The 23,012-nt window shown below is 40.7% G+C and overlaps 1 protein-coding gene across 1 annotated transcript in view; it reads right to left on the bottom strand.

Moving 5' to 3' along the window:
- Positions 1-23,012, bottom strand: part of CPXM2 (carboxypeptidase X, M14 family member 2) — an 82,426-nt gene that overhangs the window by 4,914 nt on the left and 54,500 nt on the right. Inside the window, exons 6-12 of the mRNA XM_063339552.1 lie at positions 17,335-17,423; positions 13,388-13,511; positions 11,752-11,948; positions 10,669-10,848; positions 9,392-9,689; positions 4,617-4,756; positions 4,004-4,103 (exon numbers count right to left, since the gene is read on the bottom strand). Of these exons, the coding sequence (XP_063195622.1) occupies positions 4,004-4,103; positions 4,617-4,756; positions 9,392-9,689; positions 10,669-10,848; positions 11,752-11,948; positions 13,388-13,511; positions 17,335-17,423 (1,128 nt within the window). The remainder of the gene's footprint in view (positions 1-4,003; positions 4,104-4,616; positions 4,757-9,391; positions 9,690-10,668; positions 10,849-11,751; positions 11,949-13,387; positions 13,512-17,334; positions 17,424-23,012) is intronic.

Raw genomic sequence — 23,012 nt, 5'->3', positions numbered from 1 at the left:
GGCTCCGGTTTTTCTTTCAGCTAATTTGACCCTGTTTGGGGTGATGATCAAGGTCCAGATTTTCTGTATCTCAGGACTCAGGAATTTTTAGGAAGGGCTCTCTTAGAAGCTCTCTATTCATTTCTCCCTTACTGTTGTGTCCGTTGGCTCCTTCACCAAAACACAAACCACGAAGCTGCCCGGGTGTCTTGAATTTATCCCTAAGGGCTCATTTTTAGCTGTAAATGCTCTGGAGATTCTAGAGGGCTGGCAAAAGGCTTCGCATCACCCCGTGCATGGCTGTGAATGCATCCCTGCTCGGAGCTCGGCTTCACCCCCTGGATTTCAAAACTGACCCACATTTTCCTGACACATTTAACAGGCGGTTCATCACAACCCTGCACGCGAGGCCAGGAGAACATCTAGACATTCACACACCACCGAAAAATTATTTCAAAGCTGGATATTAAACTGTTAGCAGGATGCACTTTAACCCCTTCCCATTTACAAGTCAGCAGACATTAGTATTTCTGTCAGCTGTCATTGCCCAGAATTTAATACCAGACTAAAAGGATTGATTTTTTATTTTTTTTTAAATCAGATTAAATGCAGTAGGTAAAAAAATTCAGAGCAGATGGCAAGAGAAACACAATTAAAAATACAGATAAATTTAGTAAATAATAGGTTTGCTAAAAGAATAGGCTCCAGGGGAGCAGGTTGGAGGCAGACTGCATCTATCTCCTCCTATTGGGCCTGGAAAAGAATTTGTCATGTCTTCTTAGATAAAATAGCAATGCATAAAAATATGAAGATAGTATTATTATAAATTGTGTCAGATGACTCCATAAACCCTTCAATTAAGAGGAATAGTCTTTGAGCCCGATAGGACAGACCTTTGTTACAATTAAGTGTCATATTTGCACTTGAATGTACCAAATTTTACTAATTCAAAATTTATTTAATCATATAAAATTAGTTTACATAAATAAAAATTATAAAAATCCAGGAGATCTAGCCATAGTGCTGCACACCCAATGCGTGTAACAGCTAAAACTTAACTTTTCTCTGCTGAGCAGGCAGCCAGGAATGAGCCGGGAGAGTTATCATACCAGAATTATCCTTAGCGTAGACTAACGTGATTAAATATTACTAAACGCTGCTTCAAAATCTTTGGGGTTCGTTACATAATGTATACTGAAACCATACGAAACTTACCAAAATATTCATAAAAATTTCTCTGAACAAGGTGCCAAATTAAATTTATTAATGCTCTATTGCAAAAAATCCCACAGAAACGTGCCTCTTCCTTTGGGCTCTGGTGCCAGCTGTGATACAGGAGTGTTTCACTAGAAGGGAATGGTACATTTCTTCATCGAGATTTGCTTTGAGATTCCCAAAACTGCCACAAAACTGCCTTTGCACCATGGGGAAAAACATGTCCAGGTGCCTTTGGTCATCCCACGGATGAACTCTTTTCCCAAGGTTATCTCGTAGAGCACAGCCCACATCTAACCGTAACAACACGTAATCACTCAGACTTACTTAATCAATAGTTACATCTGCATCAAGAGAAAATGGAATAATTTTCCACAAAGCTCTTTCTCTCAGAATCAATGACTCCAATTAGCCTATTCATATTGTCAGCTTAGTGTCAGCAGCCCCCTCTTCCCATAAGTTATATTGTACATCCAAGAGAAAGTTAAAAAAAAAAGTGCTTTCCACGCACTTTTTTTTGCCCACAGGAAGAAGCAGAGATTTTCTCAAACAAGTAAATGTTATTAGAAGGCCTTTACAGACAACTTTTGTCTGGCTCTACAGGGTAGTCGACCACGTTAATGTTATCAAAGAAATGGTAGATACCTTACAGCCTCGCTCACTTTAAACAAAAGTTATATGAATAGAGATAGTGCACATAATTCTTCTCCTGCTTGGCCTATTTTTATATCAAGGCAACTCGGAGGTTTAAAAGGATACATTTTTCATTTAAAAAGCTATAAATGAAAGAAGACTGCTGACAATTTGCCTTCTTTCTCTGGAGTTATACATATCGTTTTAGCTTTTTGGCTCCAACATAAATTCTTCAGTTTCAAAGACTAATGAGACATACATTGTTATCTGTATAATATAAAACAAGATAGAGAGCTTTTATGTTCCCATCTACAAAGTGATTCCCAAACAGAGTGTCAGCTTAAACACGCCTCATTAAAAAGAAGAATTTAAAAGAATGAAATAAGTACTTTTATTTTTGCTAACAACTGCCGATGGCCCTGAGCCATAGAAGCTCCGCTTTAAGTCTGGATGTAAATAGCCGTAAGATTCCCCAAGTGCTACAAGGTGGATTCTGGGACAGGTATTACATGTTCCACCTGGGCTCCTTTCCAGGTGCACTTTTGCTGTCTTTAAACTGTTGCATTTTCTTTCACGTGGCAATCCAGTGTACCGAGAGCTGGAGACGAATCACCTATTGCATTTACTTGGTCATTCCCACTATCATTTCCCAGTGGTCCCGTTTTGAAATATTTAAGGCAGAATCATTATTGCCTAATTTAATATCTGTCGTTTAATGTTTTCTTTTACAACAGAGACATGGTAGCACTGAAATAAAATTAATGTAAACTAAGTTAGATATTCCAAGATTTATTATTGGCTCAGATAATCTACTGTAGCAAACACTATAGATTTGGAAGTCTCTTATCTAAAGCTCTGTGATATTCCACAGCCTGAAATTAGTTTACATGACAAATTGTGCCATACTGTACCAAAGCAAGTCAAAGTGGCAGCTAATGAAAGACCCAGAATGTCAGAGAGGACCTATAAAATACACAAAATTAGCATTGCTGTTTCTAACGTTGAACCAAACCTCGAGTACACGACAATGTGCTCTGTCCGATTATTCACCATGATGCTACTTTTCCGTAAACATCCAACAGAAACCTTGTTAACCCCTTGCAAACAGCACTTTGCGTGCTAGGCAGCGCCGCTGCCGTCACTAAAGACTCCTGCCAACGTCTTGTTTGGGTATTTCTTTCCACGTGCTCCTCTCCTTGCTCTGTCCCCTCTGTTTCTCTATTTAAGATGACCGTTATGTCTTAAATCACAATACAGTCCCTACACAAACGCAATGGGTGTTGGACGCTATCCCGCCTGCTATCTGCCAACAAAAATTGTCAGGTATTACTATTAATCTTGTAGTTGCTAGTGTATATTTAAAGCAGTTCTTTATTTAGTGCCATAACTACTTTCCAGCCATTAAATAGGCTTAGAGTTTACTCTGAGTATACATATCTGTGTCTGGGCATAGATCAAGACCGTGCTAAGAGGGCACATATCCATTTGTGTGGGTTTTTTTTTTCAAATTATACATATTGAAAAGAAATTCTCTGGGCTGAGATTCACCCGTACAAAGCAGTGTCTCCACTGAGCCCCATTAAACGATCTTTTATAAACCTGTGATGTTTTGCAGGAGACTCTTCAGGTTGTGAAACTCCCCCTTCCCTGCAACAGCTGTTCCTCCTCTGGACACGGCTCTAAATCACGTCTCCAACACATTCACAGTCCCGTAACTGTTAACAGCCAAAGAAACACCCTTCGCCCACCAAGGCATTACCTGCACCCTTGTTTTACAGTACTATAATTATTTTGTGTTAGATTTGCACTACCTTTACGTGAGAAAAGAAGCAACAGAGTTCTTTAGACACAACCTTACTCAGGCTATTGATTTTGGGCACATAAAAGGCTATTTGCTCAATACTTTAAAGGATGTGGAAAGAGGCAGAGGAGCAGAGAGGAAAGCCATGGTTCTGCTCTTGTCTACGACGCTGAACCATGGGAAGAAGTGATTCCCTCCTCATGTCCCACTCCTTCTGCAACACGCTGCTTGGACTGTATATTATCTGCTGGTTTTTCACAGAAAAGAGTCCAAAGTTCTGTATTTTGTTTTTAAGCCATACCTCTGTTCATTTGCACTGATGGTGGTTTTGTCTTTGGGTTTTTTTTTGGTTTGTTTTGTTGTTTTTTTTTTTACCTGTGCGAATGTCATGGTTAACACCTTCTACTGAAATAACAGCGTTTGGGATTCCCTTTCCATGCACATCTTTTACTATGCCCTTGATGCCCCGATGGACCTATTGAGAGAATAAACAAACAAGCATATATGACACAGCAATGAACAGTACCATCATTAGGAACACACAACAAATCACTACTTCCATGTGTGAATTAAGTGTATTCCATTCCTACTTCATGCAATTTTGAAATACCGTTATTAACCCAGCTTCAGCCTTCTAGGCATTAACTGCTTCTGCGCCAGTGTACAAATTCTGTTAGAATTCCTGAGGCATCAAATTCGAGAGACAGATGAAACAAGCAGATAAAGCAGCAGACGTAAGGGTTTGGGTTTTTTCTGTCATTTTTAGCAAGCTCTGCACTCATGTCAAATTTTACCGACCTTCACTATTTTGCCTTCCTAAGTTAAAACAGCCTGGCTGAAGTGATATGCCAGTATTGCTTGTAGGTAAGGTTTCTATCACATAATATCATGTAATTAGTGACGCAAAGAAAATATCAGAAACCTTAAACTCCCTTTCGATCCGAAAGGAGTCCTCAAGTTATTCAGAAGTTATTCTTCTGTCGAATACCTGTTCCATGAAGACAATCAGGGACTCGCGGTTGTTTTCCCATTCCTCGGGTAGCTCGCTCTCGTGGGGATACTTGTCGCAGCCGACGTAGATGGACAGTTCAAAGCAGTTTGTGTGCAGATAACTGAAGTCATTTATGCCTGTCAATAGGAGGTAAAAAAAAGCAACGATCTTATATCCTCTGTTAATCTGTTGATCAGATCTGACTGTTTTCTGCAAAGTAATGTAACTTATTTAAACACAAACCGGGTATTTTTCTAGCTGGCTTAGTCTGCAGATCTGTCCAGGCAAAAGTATTTTAGAAATGCTACGTCCTCTGTAATAAAGCACCAGAGTAACATCACGGCTATACATTTAACAGAACAAGGCTTTCTAAAGACGTTGTCCCATCAACAGGTTCGAAACAGAGGACGCAAGACTGCAGCATGACAGCACGGCCCACCCTGTCAGCCCAGCACCACCATCCCCAATTCCTTTGCTGCAAAGAGCGGTGCCCTTTTGCTATCACAAAACTTAAAGGAAATAGATATTTAGCAGAAAATAAAGAAACAACAACAAAAAAAATTCATTCCAGATGAAGTTTCTCTGATACTGACGGAACAGGTAGAATCCTAGAACCATAGAAACATTTAGGTTGGAAGGGACTTTTAAGATCATCGAGTCTAACCATCAACCCAACACTGCCAAAACCACCGCGTCTGCCCGGCTTTTAAATACCTCCAGGGATGGTGATTCCACCACTTCCCTGGGCAGCCTGTTCCAGTGCTTGAAAACCCTTTTGGTGAAGAAATTTGTCCCAATATCCATCCTAAACCTTCCCTGGCACAACTCGAGGCCATTTCCTCTTGTCCTGTCGCCTGTTCCTTGGGAGAGGAGACCGACCCCCCCCGGCTACCCCCTCCTTTCAGGGAGCTGTAGAGAGCGAGAAGGTCTCCCCTCAGCCCCCTTTTCTCCAGGCTGAACACCCCCAGCTCCCTCAGCCGCTCCTCACCAGACTTGTGCTCCAGACCCCTCGCCAGCTCCGTTGCCCTCCTCACACCAGGAAGATGTTAGGAGAGGTCTCCCTTTACAGCAAAAAAAACTTGTGCTTTGCCTTTAAGACAGCACCAAACTTCGCCAGTCCTGGACGTATTCCCTTGGAGCAACTCTCACCTCTGATTGCCCTGGGTAGAAGTGGGATGGTCTACGTTAGCTTCCGTGGATGTGCAGCCCTTAACCAAATTTATACAACTCTGAATGCCAGGACACAATAACGGGTGCTCAGTGATAGTTATGTAAAAATGACTTATCAGAATAGATGATGAAATAGTTTCTCGGTCTAAATGTTTTCGTGGGTAAGTAATCTAGGTAATAGGAATGCCAGAAAAATCAAGGTAGTAAAAGTTCTTTTAAGTTATATATGGTGCCTGTTAGCTTGTAAGGAATGAAAGGACCTATTCTGTTTGCTCCCTATTATGGCTTTAAAGAGGGCCAGAATCTGCGCCACTGCTCTGCAATAAGGATTTCCCTTAGAAATACATCCTAATCAAACCCCAGGAACCTCAACGTCTCCGACCTCTGAGGAGCCGTGGTTTAAGTCTACATTTCCACTTTCCAAAGGTCCTGAGCACTAAGGAAGACTGTGTTGACATACAGATCTCAAACACTGCTATTTCCCAGGTTTCTCTCCTGATTCTTGCGATTATTTTTGTTCGGAAAATTCCATTTATTCATTCTCCACAATCACACCAATAACATGATACATGAAACACTGGAGGAAGAAATGATGGGAGCCTCATTTCTTTTTCAGCCATTTGCATTTTGAATTAAAAAAAAAATAAATAAAATCTTTAAATGTTTATTAATGATCACTAATTGTTCTATTTTACAATGGCAAAGTTTAGGAGGAAATGCATTAACCACGTGCTTCTGATTGAAAGGAGTTAAAAAAAAAACAACCCTAGTCTTGTCCAATTACCACAGAGCAGAAGTCAAGTATTTAACGAGCCCTCGGTGCCTTTTGGATGCCGAGCGGGAGGACTCTATAATACAGATGTTAAGCTTTTCACTTTTGGTGATGGGGAAAGCCTGAATATCAGACAGTGGCATATGCTACTCTGCATAAAGGTGCTTCCTCGCTGTTTGAGAAACAGCCACAATTATTTTCCCCTCACATGCTGTATCGCATCCTGATTAATCTATTGTGAAATGTTTCGCGACACACAGTAATTGCTCTGTTTTAATACATGTATTTAAGAAAACGGCTTAACGTTGCCAAGAGCAACTCTCCGCGTAGGGTCTGAAAGATGCAAATCCAGCCTCGAGAGCACTGGAAATAAAATGAGACTTGTCTGTTCTTCGCCTTTGTGCAGTTCACCCGGTGCAGAAACGTCAGATGTAAAATGGCCGAAGAACTTGCATTCGTTGCGGCCCAAAACACGTGCGGGAAGTGGTACGGCCGGGTTTCAAAGGCATACGGAGGCGTTTGAGATCTGTGCAAGGAATCTGTGGTGCACGCACTTCTCTGGGGACTCTCTGGTGCCGAAAAGGAATTAGAAAAATCCCTCATACATTTTCCCATGGCATGAACAGCGAAAGGTTTATACGGATGACGGCGGCAAGGCCGTGGCGGCAGGAGGGTGAGGAGGGAGAGGACGCGTGGTACACGTGTGGTACAGCAAGGAGATGCCACCCACACCAGAGGACAGCGGGGGCAGCTTTCTGCAAGCAATGTGTTGGGGTGTCACCTTCAGGTCAGGCATTAAGCAAGCAGGGGTTTAGGAGAAGAAAAGTGTTGCGTGTTGATCTAAAAGGTAAATAAGCAGCAAAAGCAGAGCGAGGTATACAATCTATATAGTCATGGAGTTACAGAGTGAAAAAACAGAGGGGAAATCTATCTCCAAACCTAGAATCACGTTTGGACAGCCCCGTACAACGCAAGGTGCCATTGGTTAACCATCCATCAGCTGCAACACATATATATGCATGCACATGTATCTCTGCACCACAAATCCCTCTCTTCCTTTTGTCTATGTAAAGAAGAGGTCTAAAACCATCCCGCCTCCAGGCCGGAGGCGGAGCTCAAATGGAAACCACATCTTTTGAGGTTTAGTCTGGGGTAGAAGGTGTAAAGAATTGGAAGTAAAAGCAATATTTTTATTTTTGCATGTCCTTTTAAATATAATGGCAACTATTTATAGGCGAAGTCTTATTATAATGGAGGAGAGCAGGATGTTAAAGTGTAAGGAGAAACATCATAAAGCAACAAAACAAATCAGATGAACCAAATCCAAGATGCAATTGTTACGAAGAAATCAAGATACTATTCAACATCTATATTGTACACCATTACTTAATATAACTTAGTGTGACAGCTGTTAGTGACATGGCCAATGTCATCTTTTCTGGATCGATTCATAATCATGTTTCTTACAGCACTTAGGAAAATTAAGCTCATAAATTAGGTAATTAAGCGTTCAAGTTAGCGTTGAGAGGGGTTTTTTTAGCACTTGCAGAAATGCGTAGAAATGTATTGTCAGGCTTTGGCCTTGTGATCTAAGCAGTTTAATCTTCGCCCCCCCCGAATTCACCCAGCACTTTTTAACCTCCTGAAAAAATATTTGAAAAGTTATTTCTTGGCTCTAGCCTTTAAAGGCTGGCCAGCCTTAACTTCACGGAGGCCAATGTAAAAGCTGTAAAAGTTTTGTCCAAAAGTTTAGAAATGTTTATGCAGTGAAACTACCTGCAAGTTAAAAACAAGAGCCAGCTCCAATAAAACGTGGTCTGCGCTCGCATCTGTTTGCCATTACCGCTGTAGTTGTTCCCATTGTCATTCATGTGACGGCAGATGCACAGCTCAGTGCTTGATTTTATAGAATACATTGCCCAACCTATGCATTTATAAAAAGAACCCGAAGATTTTGAGCAGAGCCGTGATGGATGAGCAGAGTCCCTGTTCCGAGCCTGCTCGAAGTATACCCCCATAGAGATAACCGTGCCTGTCGCTGCTAAAAATGTGCTTCTAATTGGGCTTTCCTGGAAATCGATGCTTTGCCTGCACTACAGGACACGGCTTCCCCTTCGCGCTCCTTGACAGGGCGACAGGCTTGGGCATATGGTGAGCAATGCAATCTGTAATTTATTCTGGCAGCAGAAATGCCTATGGAGCCCATGCAAAGTTTAAGTGTAATTAAGTGTATTTTTAAAAACAGGATGGTAGCAGGCAAGCAGCAGCTTTTGGTGGCATGTTTTTACAACTCAAAGTGAATGTGAGTGGGGGCTGATCTGCTACTTAGTTCAGCGAGCAGGAGGATGAAATCCTTATTTTCTAATCTGAGGGCCACTGGTCTCTCCCCAGGCTCCCAGGCTGGTCTGGGAGTCGCTGCTGTGGCTCTGACACTGGGTGTCTCTGCTGTTTGGCAGCATTTTTCTGTTGGTACCCTCTGAGATGGCAAAGACTCACAGGTTCCCCCCTGACAGTAGGTTTGGACTGGGTTGGCTTTGTCCTGAAAAACCATCTTGCACGTATAGAATCCATAAAACCAGCGTATTGCACATGCGCTTTTGGAAACCTCAGTAGGTTTGAGGTTGACCTGAAATGGCCACCAGGTATTAGTGACACGGTCTCCTTCAACCCTCCGATAGCTGATGAAATGCAGTGAACTGACGTTCAGATGGGGAAATTCTCCTCTTGGTGCACATTTTACCACCATTGCCACTGCAACGTACACCCGGCAGTGATGGCATTAGCATATTTAGCAAGGTAATTGCTAATTGCAGCCTCTACAGACACTTACTTCCAGCCACGGTGTGCCAGGAGGCTCCGTTGACAGTGCCATCCTCCTTTTGGAAATCCTCCGTGTGGCACGCTCTCCTTCTCGCATCTGTCATCAGGCGGTGCGTGGAGGCATAGGAATACGCAAGCCAGCGAAAGACGTGGTCGTCTGGGGTAGGGGTGTAATCCTGGGTTTTCCACATCGATCGTACCATATCATAGGGGTACGCCACCACCAGCTCTCCTCCCTGCAAATTGCCACCCAGCACAAAAGGGATTTTTTCCATCCACGCTATTATTGCCCGCGTCTCAACGGCCACCTGGGAGAAAAAGAGAGAGCGGCTTTGATCCAACCCGTGAAATCTGATCATCTTGTTGCAAAGGCAGAGCAGACGCGGGAGTCCCGCTGTGAGCTTCTTAGCATGGAGCGAGGAGCCAGCAGAAGAGATGTGGCCGGGAAGGGCTTTCTTAAATTACGGTGCCTGCCAGCTGTGCTTGGGAGGTCACCCACAATCCATAAAAACTAACAAAACCTTAATGTTAGTAATTTATACAGCAGGAACATCGATGTAGGGTGAGGCCAAGAGCAGCAACTGACAGAGATGTCAGACCGTGACACTGCTCCCACTGCCATCGGCTGAAATGAGTTTTTGAAATAAGGGATTTTAAACACAGAAATGTTTCTAGAGCCCACAGAACTGCCACAGTTAAGTGCCTTCCCCTCAAACTGGGGGGATCGCAGCTGCTATAAATAGTTGCCATTATACTTAAAAGGCCATGCAAAAGTAAGTTAAATTTTTGGCACTACGATGCAATCAATGACTTTAGCATAAGCCACCATGTTGGTTTTGCGTATGCCTCAGTGTGCGCTGTGTTATTTCAAATAAGAACATCAAGAAAACCTCAGGAGAAATCTGTACGGCGACTGAGTTTGCAAAGAGCTCATCTACACTGCAAAACTAGGGAGAAGCCCGATTCGCAGGACTGAGCCCCGCGGTGGGTTACTCTTTGTCTACCCATCGCTGCCTAAAAGTTGGGCATCGAGTCCTCTGGGTTCTCGCAATAGCCCAGGGAAAAGAGGATCCTCTGGGATGCGGTTCCCTTCCGAGGGAGATAAGGGGGTGAATGGTACTTTTATGGAGCATTCTTTGCCATTGACTAAGAAGGAAGCCTAGACAAGTAGCTTAGACCAGGTACGCAATTTCACCTACAAGTTACTCATTTCTTGAGGAATGTTGGAAAGTTCACTCTTCCAGCCTGCCCCAGCCTCTCTACTCCCCTCTCTCTGGTCTTACTCACGGTGGCGTTTTCGGACAGGTACCAGTCGGGGATCGGGATGTGATGGTTTGGAACTTTCCTTTTACTCTTCTTCTGATCTTCTGACTCCCAGAGCAAAGAGTTTAAATCAGGGAAATTATTGTTGATGTCAATGCCGTCCTGGGTCCATCGTCCTAAAGACCAGCCCCCTAATTCTGAACCCTTAGATTTAAAAAAAAAAAAAAAAAAAAGAAAAATAATAAGAAAAAAAGAGATAAATTTTAATTCTGAACATGACAGCCTGTGAGCCCTCAGCAAAGCATTTGGGCATGTGTCAGAGATAATTCTATACAGAGAATGGAAGGATGAATTATTTAATTAACTGAAATGAGTGACTGTTTTTGTTTTGTTTTGTTTTGGTTTTTTATTTTGCATGAAACCTTCAATGAGCTGAAGCAAAACTTATGAAAAATTACTTGAGGTTAGCCAAAATGTTCTGTTTGGTTTTCCAGGTTTCTATTTAAGACTGGTTTTCCCCTGGGTTCCGATGGAGATGGCATATATTCCCTTCCATGGCTGTGATTGCAACTTTGGTATTCCAGTCTTCTACAGACTGCCCTGGAAGATTTTCCAGTGTATTTGACCAGCCCCTGCAATTTTTCCTCCTGGTGTCTGTCTCCTTCCAGACTGAATTATTATGATGCTCAACACATTGTGCTCCCCTTAAAGACACACTATTAAATTTCAGAGGCAGAGGAATGCAAATTTTCACGTGCTTAGCTTGGTTTCTCACGAGAAACAGACTGCATGAATTTTCCATTTTCCATGATGGTGTTCCCATTGATCTATACACCTCAGTATGGTTTGTTCTGGCAGTCAGTGACCCTCCTTTCCATACATATCTTCCTGTTAGCCAGCGTCACACAGAATACTGGTTTTTCCGGCTTTTTTTTCTGAGTAAGAGTTTTCAGTGGCTTATGCTTGCTTTGATGTGTTTATTTTTTAATTTGTTTATTTTGATTGCTTGGAAAATATCACCTTTGAAAAAAATAAAGACAACAGGAGCATGTTTCATTAATCTAACACAACTAAAATAATCCCTTGGTATATTCATAATCATATTACCGCCTTATATGCCTTGTCATATCCATCGGGGTTGACTGAGGGCAGGAGGTGGATCCTGGTATCCTCAATGAGATGTACAATGCGCGGGTTCCCAGCCAGGTATTCCTGACACATGAACTGCATTAACAAAAGGATTAGCTCGCGTCCAAGCACTTCATTCCCGTGAGCTCCTGCAATGTACCGAAATTCCGGTTCACCTGTTGAAAACACATGGGGGAGAAGTGTAGTCAGAGCAGCAAATTTCATTGATGTCCATCCGCAACTCTTCAGGAGAGTTGAAGAAATGCCTTAACTAACCAGGTGATAGGTGATGATGTAACTTTACAGAAACAAATAATTACTATCTATTTCATTTTGGAACAGGCTTATGTACCAGTGATATCTAAAGTCACCGTATAAAACCTCCAAAACTGATATTTCATTAAAGAGATTTTTAATTACCCTCACAATTTCAGCATGTTACAAGTAGATTTCAAAAGTTCTGATAGTCTAGAAATAACATGAAAAAGACATTGCTGGTAGTTCACTGGGACAGGTGCTAAGGTTCTTAGAAGGTAACCGTCAGTAACTGTACATGACTGATCTCTGACTTCATATGCTCCTTTTTCTTCACCAATCAAAAACCAGGTTCACGTGCGTTTTTCAAGGTTATACTGAATGCCACAATAACTGCGCTCAAAGATGATTAGGAATAGAGCCAGCTGTTAAAAAGAATAAGCCCCATAATTTAGTTTTTCCTTTGTCAGAATAACACTTGCAAACATCAAGAGGACAGACCCAAACTGGCCAAGCCATGGCTTGTGGCCGGATCCACCCTCCCAGTTTGCCTGGCCCGTGATGCACTCCTTGCATGTTTTCTGCAGGGCCCTCCGACATAGGTAAGTGGGGAAGGCAGATTAGATGAATAATTCTGGTGTGAACATCTAAGATTGAGAGACTGCAGTCTAAGATCGTCCCCAAGTCAACTGAGAGATTACATCAATTGTGCTCCACCCCTTGTGGCGAAGTAGAGAGATGTCTTTGGAGTGTGTCGTGTTCTTCCTTGGGTGGGATGAACACATTTCAGGGTATTTATGGACATGGCAAAGCACAAGATGCCTTTATTCCAGTGTCTGTCTCAGGCACTATCATAGCAATATCTTTATTTTTTCCACAGAAGGACAAAAGACTGAATGAGTTTCTATTCTGAAGAATTATATCACCATAGGAATTTGTACCCCAACACTCACGGGGGGAAGATGACTGGGGAGATCTGACCTATCCTTGCTTGTAATGCATTCACTCCATATAAAAAAGGGAAATTTCCACCCAAAGCTACATAAATCCCCACAACTAAAATCCATTCCCCGGTACTAAAATTCACTTTTATTTTGTTATTGTAAAGAATAAAACTCATTATCATTAAAGAATTTGATCCCACATTCAAAATGCCTTCTATTTGTGCTCACCCTCCTCTTCCCAATTTAGAAATATAGCACTGAAGTTCCTCCCACATACATTTGAAATCTTTGCTGCCATGAATATAATTCCATCAGTGATAATTACTGCAGATACAGAGAATGAGGGCAAAAAAAAAAAAAAAAAAAGAGCCAGATCCCAACACCCTTCAACAGATTTAGTTAGACTAAATCCTAACCAACTTCGTGTTCTCCTGGGTTGTCAGAAATCTCGACAGCATACAGCTTTAGTCCTTGGTTGCTTTTTCCAATATTGTAAATTCTTGTGATATTCGGGCACATTTTATTCACAGTTTTCATCAACTGCCAACAAAAAAATGACACACAGTTAGACAGTGCAGCATCAAAATAGATCCCCTATTAATTATTTCATTCCAGTTCATTTCAAATCGGTTGTGGCGAATGCTCCTCATTTTCTTTTCTCATTATTTCTTAGTCGTAAAAGCTTTATGTTTAGTTCATGAATTACAGCGCTGCTATCACACAACGTAAAATCATAGAATGGTTTGGGTTGGAAGGGACCTTAAAGATCATCTCGTTCCACGCCCCTGCCCTGGGCAGGGACACCTCCCACCAGACCAGGCTGCTCCAAGCCCCGTCCAGCCTGGCCTTGAACCCCTCCAGGGATGGGGCAGCCACAGCTTCTCTGGGCAACCTGGGCCAGGGGCTCACCACCCTCACAGCAAAGAGGGTTTATTCATCTGTTTGCCTAAACACCACAACACAGGTGAGGTTCGAGATCTTCCTTACATGAGATATATTTGTAAAATATCGTCACAAAATGAAGGACTTGAGGGGGAAGCCCGGCAGGAATAAAACCAGCAAAAACATTACTACTATACTACCAAGAGTCGGTAAAACACGTTTTCAAAACGTTATTCATTGGAGGGTAATTAGGCACCTTAAAACTTCCTTCTACACACTCGATGGTTTACCATAGCGAAGTGACTTGAGATGAGCCGGGGTGTTACTGGCACGGCAAGGCAGGTACATTACAGGTTGCCACAGACACACTTTGCCCAGTAAAGGAGAATTCTCTCTCCTTTGCCCTATGCAGCAACAACTTAATTTGAAACAAATGAAGACAGAAGGATATAATCCATTTAAACACGATTTTCCCAGTGAATTCTGATTACACCTGCTTCTGCTGAGGTAGAAACCAAGCCCACCCTTCTTGTCTTACAATGTGAAAATCTCACGTGGGAAAATCGTTAGGTAAGGCAGTGTTGGTGTGGCTGAAATAACAAAATAGATATAATCTGGATGACTCCATAAAAACAGCAGGACAACCTCCTGCAGTGAATAACAGACTCCTCAGAATTTGCTTACCAAGTTTCAACAAAAAATAGAATTAATAATGGAAATGCCAACAGCCTGGCTGAAGGCGTTCCCTTCCATCAAAATCTCTTCTATTCGCTATTTCAGCAGAGGCTGCACGACATAGTGAAAATATAATCAAATTGCCGCGGTGCTCGCTAAAGGGCATAGGGAAGGTCACGGTTCAGGGCATAGCTCTGTTTAAACCAACGGAGCCACACAGATGTCGGCCAGGTAAGGACGTCTGGAGTCTAAATTGTCCCACAAACACTCCAGCGTGACATTTCAGGTTAATGTTAAAATTTACAAACGAGACTGAAAAATTGTGTGTTAATAATTAGAAGTTATTGCAAATCGCTTTAAATGACAATAATTTATCTGTCTGTTTTTTTTTTTTTTGCATCGCGAGGCACTAAAGAAAGAAATAAGGACTTTACTGTAAATCGGAGCCCTAGGGACTATTAATTAGACAATCTTTTCATAAACAAGGGTGCATACATTATTGAAGAAATACTGTAGCATAACAAAACTCTCTGCTCACACAGTGTTAATTTAGAAACAATATTGGACGATAACATGACCGATAATTTAAAAAATGCAATAATTAGACGTGTCCGATTCCCATGCCACCATTTAGCAAATATAAGTGGAAACACAATTCACGTTGGGAAGAACATCATTAAAATTCCTCTCATAAAAGGCTTCATTTCTATTTATAATCGTGTTGCAAAGAGACTGAAAAGATGCTATTTTTGTACATTTGTTCGTCTCATACGTTGGTCTTATACATATGAGAAAGAATTTCTTTTGCAGATGTAAACTCAGCACTGAATAATCCAATCAGTTATGCTCGCTCAGTGTATTGTCTCGTTTCAGATCTATTTTTTTTCACCATCTAATATTTTCATCATCATCATCGTCATCATACCAGTGTGCTGGTATTGTGGGTACCCAACTATTCCATGGAACTTTTTTTAATGTTCTGGGCATATGGGAGTGAGTATGTCATCATTTGTTATTCCAGCCGAAACATATATGTGAAGCCAGAGGACACTGGGTTCTATCTTCTAGCGTTTGATTTAAACGAGTCAGTTAGTAACTTTTTTGAGACAGACTGCCGAAAATCCTCATGATCCACTTGCTCATAATGAACCACAAATGCTGTCAATGGATATGGAGCTCTGGACCTCTTACTAGAGACTGTCAAAGTCAACTTTTTGACTTTTTAGAAGTCAAAACTTATCCAAGGTTGACTGCGTGGGGATTATAGATTTATGTTCTACTGACAAGAGGATGAAAAGGATTATTATTGCGTCAGATACTGTGGGGGTTTTTTTCCAATAAATTTTTACGTTTTTCACTCTGATAATGAGTACACGCATCAAAAGAAGGTCTATTTTAGCAGGCTAAAAACTGCTTTCTGTAATGTATGAATAATGTTATTGTCTCAGCTCTCTGTTTACTAATTTCTCTCCGTTTACCCTCTTCAAACTGCAGGAAAGTCCCTCCCAGCTGATTTATCCCTGCATCCATGCGGGTCCCAAGATGTGGGATGGGGGAGATGAGCCTGTCCTCCCAGGGCTGTCTCTGGAACCAGGCTGCAGCGCAGAAGCTTTTCTAACCTGCCTGGCACTACCGCGGGCACAGGATCCCCAGAGCACTGATTGAGGAAAGCAGTTAAAAGTTGTGTTAAAAATTCATTGCTAGTGAGAAAGACGCCTAGAACCAAGTTCTAAGTATATTACAACAGTGGAAATATTTGTATTGGCCTCAGTAAACTCCCCATCATCTCTTTAATTGCCAGCATGTGATTACTTTCCGAGTCATACGAAGAACCCAATTAGAATCTAATATAATCTGAATAAATTAAGTATTTTGACACACAGAAAACCAAAACTTGGGCAAGGACAGTCAAACACAGTTCACAACTGACCAGCTCTCAGCCGCAGTCGCAAATTTTCTGCTTCTATGAAAAGTGGAAAAACATTCTGTTTTAAAGCTGTGCTTGTTTCCCCAAAGACATTTCTAACCTGTCCTTCTGCAATGAGAGTCTAAAATCCACTTTATTTTATTGGGTTTGGCAGTAATTATGCCAATTGAGTTTGTACTTGTCTAATCTTTGTGCTAAGAAATATAGGCCACAAAATCTCTACCGAAATAAACGTGTGACTCAGTACACAATTGCTCAATAAAAATGAGTGGTGATTCATGCAGTATAAATACACTGAAAATTCCGCACAGGGAAAGTGATTCACGCACTTCAAGTCCAAACGTATTATCTTTATATTTGAAGAGAAAGCATGAAGAAATATTTCTTTAGCACAACCCACACCTATGTCTGTGGTGACACGAAGCAAGATTAAGAACAACAACAATAAAAATAACAACAAGGTTACCTGTTTGAGGTTAAAGAAGCAAGATTATAACAGGGCTGGTCGTTTTTAAATTATACTAGCAGGATTTTTTTAAATTCTTTTATAATACCCTTTATTTTATTTTTTAAATTTTATTCTGATTATCCAAAGCCCCTGAAGTAGAGGAGAATTCTGATGGCTAAATCTGAAAGGAGAAACCACCACAACCTTCACCACTCAAATATACGTGGAAGCAAAAGGACGGCATGGGGACTTTAATAGATTGCAACTTTTTATGACAGATTAAAACAGACAGGGAAAAAATATTTTTAATTGATTGCACGTAATGTTTAATAATATTTTTTTAAAGGTAGAATTCAGATCCCACAAGAGCTCAGAAGCCTGCACCCCTCCACGCTCCACCCAGGAGGTCCCACACCAGCCTCTTTGCCTACCTGCCTCATTTCCTTGTAGTTGTGATGCTTAAAGTCAAGATTATCTGTGGTTGTCATTTCATTTCTTCTGTGGTAATAATTATTTGGGTCTGAGAAAAGAAATTAAAGAATTTTCATGTGCTTCTGCGTTTCAGACATAAAGATGCTTATCCATAATACATGCAAGGAGCGTAGAAATCTGAATGCCATTGTCCTATGTGTATTTAAAAACAGTTTTTAAAAGCAAAACTCAAAGGGAAAAAAAAAAAACACAAATCTGAAATATTTCTAATTAGTGCACAAATCACCTCATGTAGATCCAAAGAGAAGCGAGGAGGCAGCAGGCATCGGCTTGCTTGACAGCTACTCTGCGTGAACAACTAAACTCCAGCAGAAAAGCAGAAGGACATCCTAAGGCTACAGCGGAGGGCAAGAGACACTGGAAAATGATGAGTCAGATGCAAGATAAAAAGAGTGGAAAAAAATCGCATGAGAGGAAAAAGCCCCAGTAAATGTTCTATGTCTGCTTGATTAATTTACTATTACAAGGAAAGGGGAATTATCTTTTAGTTCTCTTGAGTATATTCCGAGTTTGTGCACTGCCTACAAAATACAGAAAAGAACTGCTGTGCATATTAAGCATTCCTAATTACATTCCTCAACATTTTTTGCAGAAGTCCGAGGTCTTCGTTACTTTAAAATTAGCATATTCATTTCTATATTTATAGTATGTATGTTTTGAAGTAGCTAAGGACAATACGTGGATAGAATAAAAACCTTTTGTTTCCTTGATTTTCCAGGCCATTCTCCTGGAAAAAAACCAGGCCAAGACTGTTAGGGCTCAGCGATGTATTTCCTGATAGATGTGCTCCTGGCGTAATCCAGTGTGACTTATTTTTAGAGATAAACAAGCCTATTTGGAAAAAAATTGGACACATTCCTTAAATTGCCATATCTGGGATGCTTGGAATTTTGAGTAATAATTTGTCAAACCAGTGGTAGTCAGGCTGTTATGAAATTTTTTGTTTCCCCCTTTGCACAAAATCATCTTCATTTGGTTTAAAATTATGGGGGGAAAAAAAGCCAAATATGAAAGCTTAAATATCTTCTTGTCTTACTGTGACACAGACAAAAGACACTGTCCCTAAAGAAGAAAAAAATGGTTTTTTGACATTATCAACTATTGGTTTTGATTTTGTTTGGGGAAAAAAGCATAATTATTAGTATGAAGAATATGTAGATACTATTCTGCAACAAACACAATGAAATTATGGAAAATTCATAACACTTAAAAATACCTTATAACTTAACATTTTTAAGCTTCATATTTCTGACATTAAAACCTCTAAATTTTCAAATTTGTTCTTCCCAAAAAATTCTAAAAGCATTTGGGTCTTGTTCTTATGTGGAAGGGAAGCAAAATTTGAACTTTTTCACTTATTTATGAAATGAAACATGCAAGTTCCATTAAGCTTCACTGCGACATTACCCACGTTCTCTACCACTTATTTACTCTTCGTACGCACGCTTGTCTCCAATTCCAGGCCCTAATCTACAGCAGAAATGCTGGAAGGCCAGTTGAACGCTGCTCTGCAAATATGACTGAAAAATGTCAAAAAACTCCACAGTTGCCTCAACAAAACCTGGATGTTCAATGCTGCCTGTCCTTTCCAGTGAGAACTTATTCTATAACAAGACCATCTGGAAATGGGTTTCAATTAGAGCCTAACCAGGTGAGGAAACAAGATTTCTTTGCTTTTTTTTTTTTTTAAAAAAAAAAAGAGTTTTGAAGAATGAAGTGGGTTAAGGTTCACATAATTCCCCTGCATTTTCAGGTGTTCTTTCCAACATAACCACAGGCTAAGTTGATACAAGCCCACTGACAATAGGGATGCTGCAGTGACCCCACAGATGCCTCCGGAATGCCAAACTTTTAAAGGTCAACCCACGTTCATTTCTAGAAATTATTCCTTAATATATTGATGACTGAGAAATAGGAATAATAAACGCCCCCCACTTCTTCTAGATAAACACAATGCGTTTAATGCCACACAAAATATCTTCGCCATTGTAAAAATATCTCTGCGTTGTAAAAATATAAAAATAAACATCATAAAACTGCCAGGATGTTGAAGGCTTTCTCTAGCGCCATGAGCCAAAATATACAGCAACTGATTTTTTTTCCTAGTACTTTAATCCTTTCAAAGTCTGGCACGTTTTCCACACTTCAAACATTAATATCATGGGAATGACTGTGAATGCTGCAGAGTTGGTGGAAACTTAAAAAAGTCGTACAGTGAGAACGATTGTATCTCTGGTCCGTCCTCAAAAACAGTGCACAATTTGGCAGCTCCCTAGAGAACTAACACTCATATTTTGCCAGGCTCTACCGTGGGTCTGCTTGGATCACTGGATTTCTGCTGCAGCAGGAATACAGATTAGAAAATTAAAAGCTAAAATGTAGAAAGGCATACAAATCTTGTGCGCAGCTGGTTAGGCCCACCTTGGCAAAAATCATTTTCTGTCATAAAACAGAGCATAAGAGACCAAGAATCTCAAACCACAGAAGAATTCCATTCGAAGCACGCTCATTTATTCATGGCACTACCTCAGACAGTCTTTTTCTCTGCTAAGGAGAAAAGATCCTGCAAAAGCATGGTGCTTCAGTTCATACAGAGGAATATGTTAGTTTTTTCTACTGCTAATCTATGCTAATCTAGAGTTAATTAAGTTTGCAGGTAAAGGTAACTTGTTACCTTCATAGTTCTATTCTTCGTAAAGATGGACAAGTGACTAGGAAGCGTTTTCTATCTTCATTTCACAAAATCACAGACTGGCAGGGGTTGGAAAGGACCTTCAGGGATCATCTAGCCCAACCCCCTGCCAAGGCAGGGTCACCCAGAGCAGGCTGGACAGGAACGAGTCTGGGTGGGTTTTGGATATTTCCATGAATGAGATCAACTCTAAAATGCCCAACTGCTTTCCACCATGAAATCTCTGGGGACTGCCCATAAAAAGTACCAGAGAAGACCGACTGCTCAGCAGTTTGGCATACCTTCTGTTACATTACAGCTCTACACAGCAGTGGAGCACCGATGCTTCCAGTGGGTTTCCAGTTATCGTGCTATCAACAACTACATCTGTTGGTCTTTTTTTTTCCTCCTTTAGTTTTCAACGTCCTTTTAACTTGCATGGAAAGGTATGAAATGAGCTCTGCAATGACTCGAAGATGCAGTCAACACTCAGAAAACAATATGATCTAAATATTTTCATTTAGTTAAGTAAAACTTGCATCCATTCCCAACACGATTTGTTCATATGCTTCATTCTCACCTAATTCCTACAGTGAATTGCATGGTATCACACTGATGGAGCTTGCAAGCTCAGAAGTGGAGCTCATGTACTCCAAACGGACAAGATAATGAAGTCGATCCAAGGCTTTTGGATAAGTTTTTAATAAAAAGAATAGTCTAATCTAAATCCTTTAGACTGCCTTCAAAACCTCAATGTGCCATTTTGCAAATGACTGATTTTTTTCATTTCTGTGTAATATAGGCGAATTCAACCTGTCTTCACAAAATTGAACACGTCACAGACAGCACGTGTGTAATCATGAAAAAAATCCTCTGGCAGACATATCAGATGATTGTGATTTTTTTTCCACGTGATCTATTTCATGGCAGTCGCGAGCATTAACATCACACATTAAATGAGCAGTGAAATAGTACTCTGCAACTATATATGGATTCTTGTCTCTATATGTTGATGTATACTCAAATACCACACAACTCTTTCCAGTTAAGTATAATAAATGATAATAATCTGCAAGCGAAAAAACAAACCCTTAACCTGGGGTAGTTGCTCCCTAAAGGTTTTCTACCATGTTTGATATTTCTAACGATTTCCTACAGTTCGATTCGAATAATAACAGTAATTCTGAGGACTGGTAATACTCTTCCAAAATACACTTGATTGTACAAATAAAATATGAAAGAAGACCTTTTAATGACACCCACTGCATTGCTGGAGAATGTTACACATCCGTCTTGATGAGTACGGAGAAACATACTGTATCGGCTTTTGCCGGGAGAGTTATTGAATTTGGTGTCATTTTTATTCAGTCTTTGCTCAGGCAAACTTCCAAAAAAAAGTTTTTGATCACCCAAGATTAAGTTTTAGCTTTGCAATGATAAAAGCAGAGCACAAGGACAGATTGTCACTCTTAAGCAAAAATTTACTCTCACGTGAAATCGGCTGAATTTAGTACTGTTGCATACACGTTCACTTGTAGTGAAAGACACTTGTGGAAAGTCACAGTTTTATAGAAAATGAGCAGACTCCTAGCCTTAACCAGGTGCCTGGCAAGAAGAGACAAGCAATGAAAATAGGACGGAACGATGCGCCCACTGAAAAACACAGTGCCCCATTGCAGAGCAGTTCGTCTTTTGTCCTGGGTTGAAAGAGATGGCATAATCACGATACCAATGATAGTTTTCTATATAAGAATTATTAAAAATTAAATTTAATCACAAATTTATTCCATTAAAATAATTGACCATTGCCTTGAATACTCCACAGTATCAATAAATGCATGAAGAGCTCAGCTAATTTTCTGTCTCCGGGTACTTTTGATCATATGCAGTTTCTTTTTGATTTTCCTTAGGTTCGAGAAAGAAGAGGCAAGGAAAGTACATCCATCCCTCTGAGGCAATTGCAAAAGATTACGCAGGTCAGTCTGCATCTATGCAAATACCAACATTTTTGGAAACTGGAGAAGGAATTAAACACTGGTGATTTTGTCCTGGTTTTCCCCAGCGAGAAATGGCAGCACTGATCCTCTGCTACGGGTAGGATTTTCTGACACCTTTCCTCCACAGCTAAATGTTTTTCCCTCGGTGAAACAGCAAAGCGCTTTTGTTGCCCGGAAGACGGTACTGACACAGTTGGATAACACAGCTTTTTTTTGTAGAGCTACTGTAATAGTCTAGAAAAGATTGTTTGTCAAAGCTAGCCTACAACACAACAAAAATGTATGGTATGAACAAAAGATAAGCATCTCACTGATAAAAATTACAATCATCTTATATAATACCAACTAGATAATCAGGAACTTCTCTCTTCCAATTATCTAATTAGTGTTTTCTTATGATTTGTTCGACTTCTAGTCCATCTAGCGTATGCAGCAGGTTTTATTACCAGAGCCCTACCCACAGGAACAGGTCCTAGCCGAAGGATGCAATTTCATCGCTGTCAGTGCTAACGAGCTTTCCTAGAATATTAATGTCTTATTCAGGTTTCTTTTTTATCTGGTATTCCTTTCTTACCTTCCCTTGTGAGCCTACGTGATGGAAAGCTGATACATGGTACAGACTGAATGCAAATCACTTAATTGATTCAGGGATTAATAAAGACACAAACCCTAACATTACAAGTTTAAAAGACAAGAAAAGAAATTCAGAGTCATGAAAAATGACTTACTTTCCCTCCGCTCCACTTTTTTTCCTTAGGGTATTTCCCTACGTCCCATCTGCCCGGGCACTGTCACTGCCTCAGGAGGACACGGTGCGTGGGAGCTCTAAAGTACGACCAAACGGCTCCTCCTGATGACTTGATTTCTTGTACGTTCACACTCAGGGTGCAAATATAATCAAAAACACACCAGGGACTGAAGGAAACTGAGCATCATATAACTTCTTTCA

Source organism: Chroicocephalus ridibundus, chromosome 6 (assembly GCF_963924245.1).
Source record: "Chroicocephalus ridibundus chromosome 6, bChrRid1.1, whole genome shotgun sequence".
NCBI lineage: Eukaryota > Metazoa > Chordata > Aves > Charadriiformes > Laridae > Chroicocephalus > Chroicocephalus ridibundus.
Note: the sequence above shows the minus strand (reverse complement) of the source record. Positions and strands in the feature narration are given on the sequence as shown.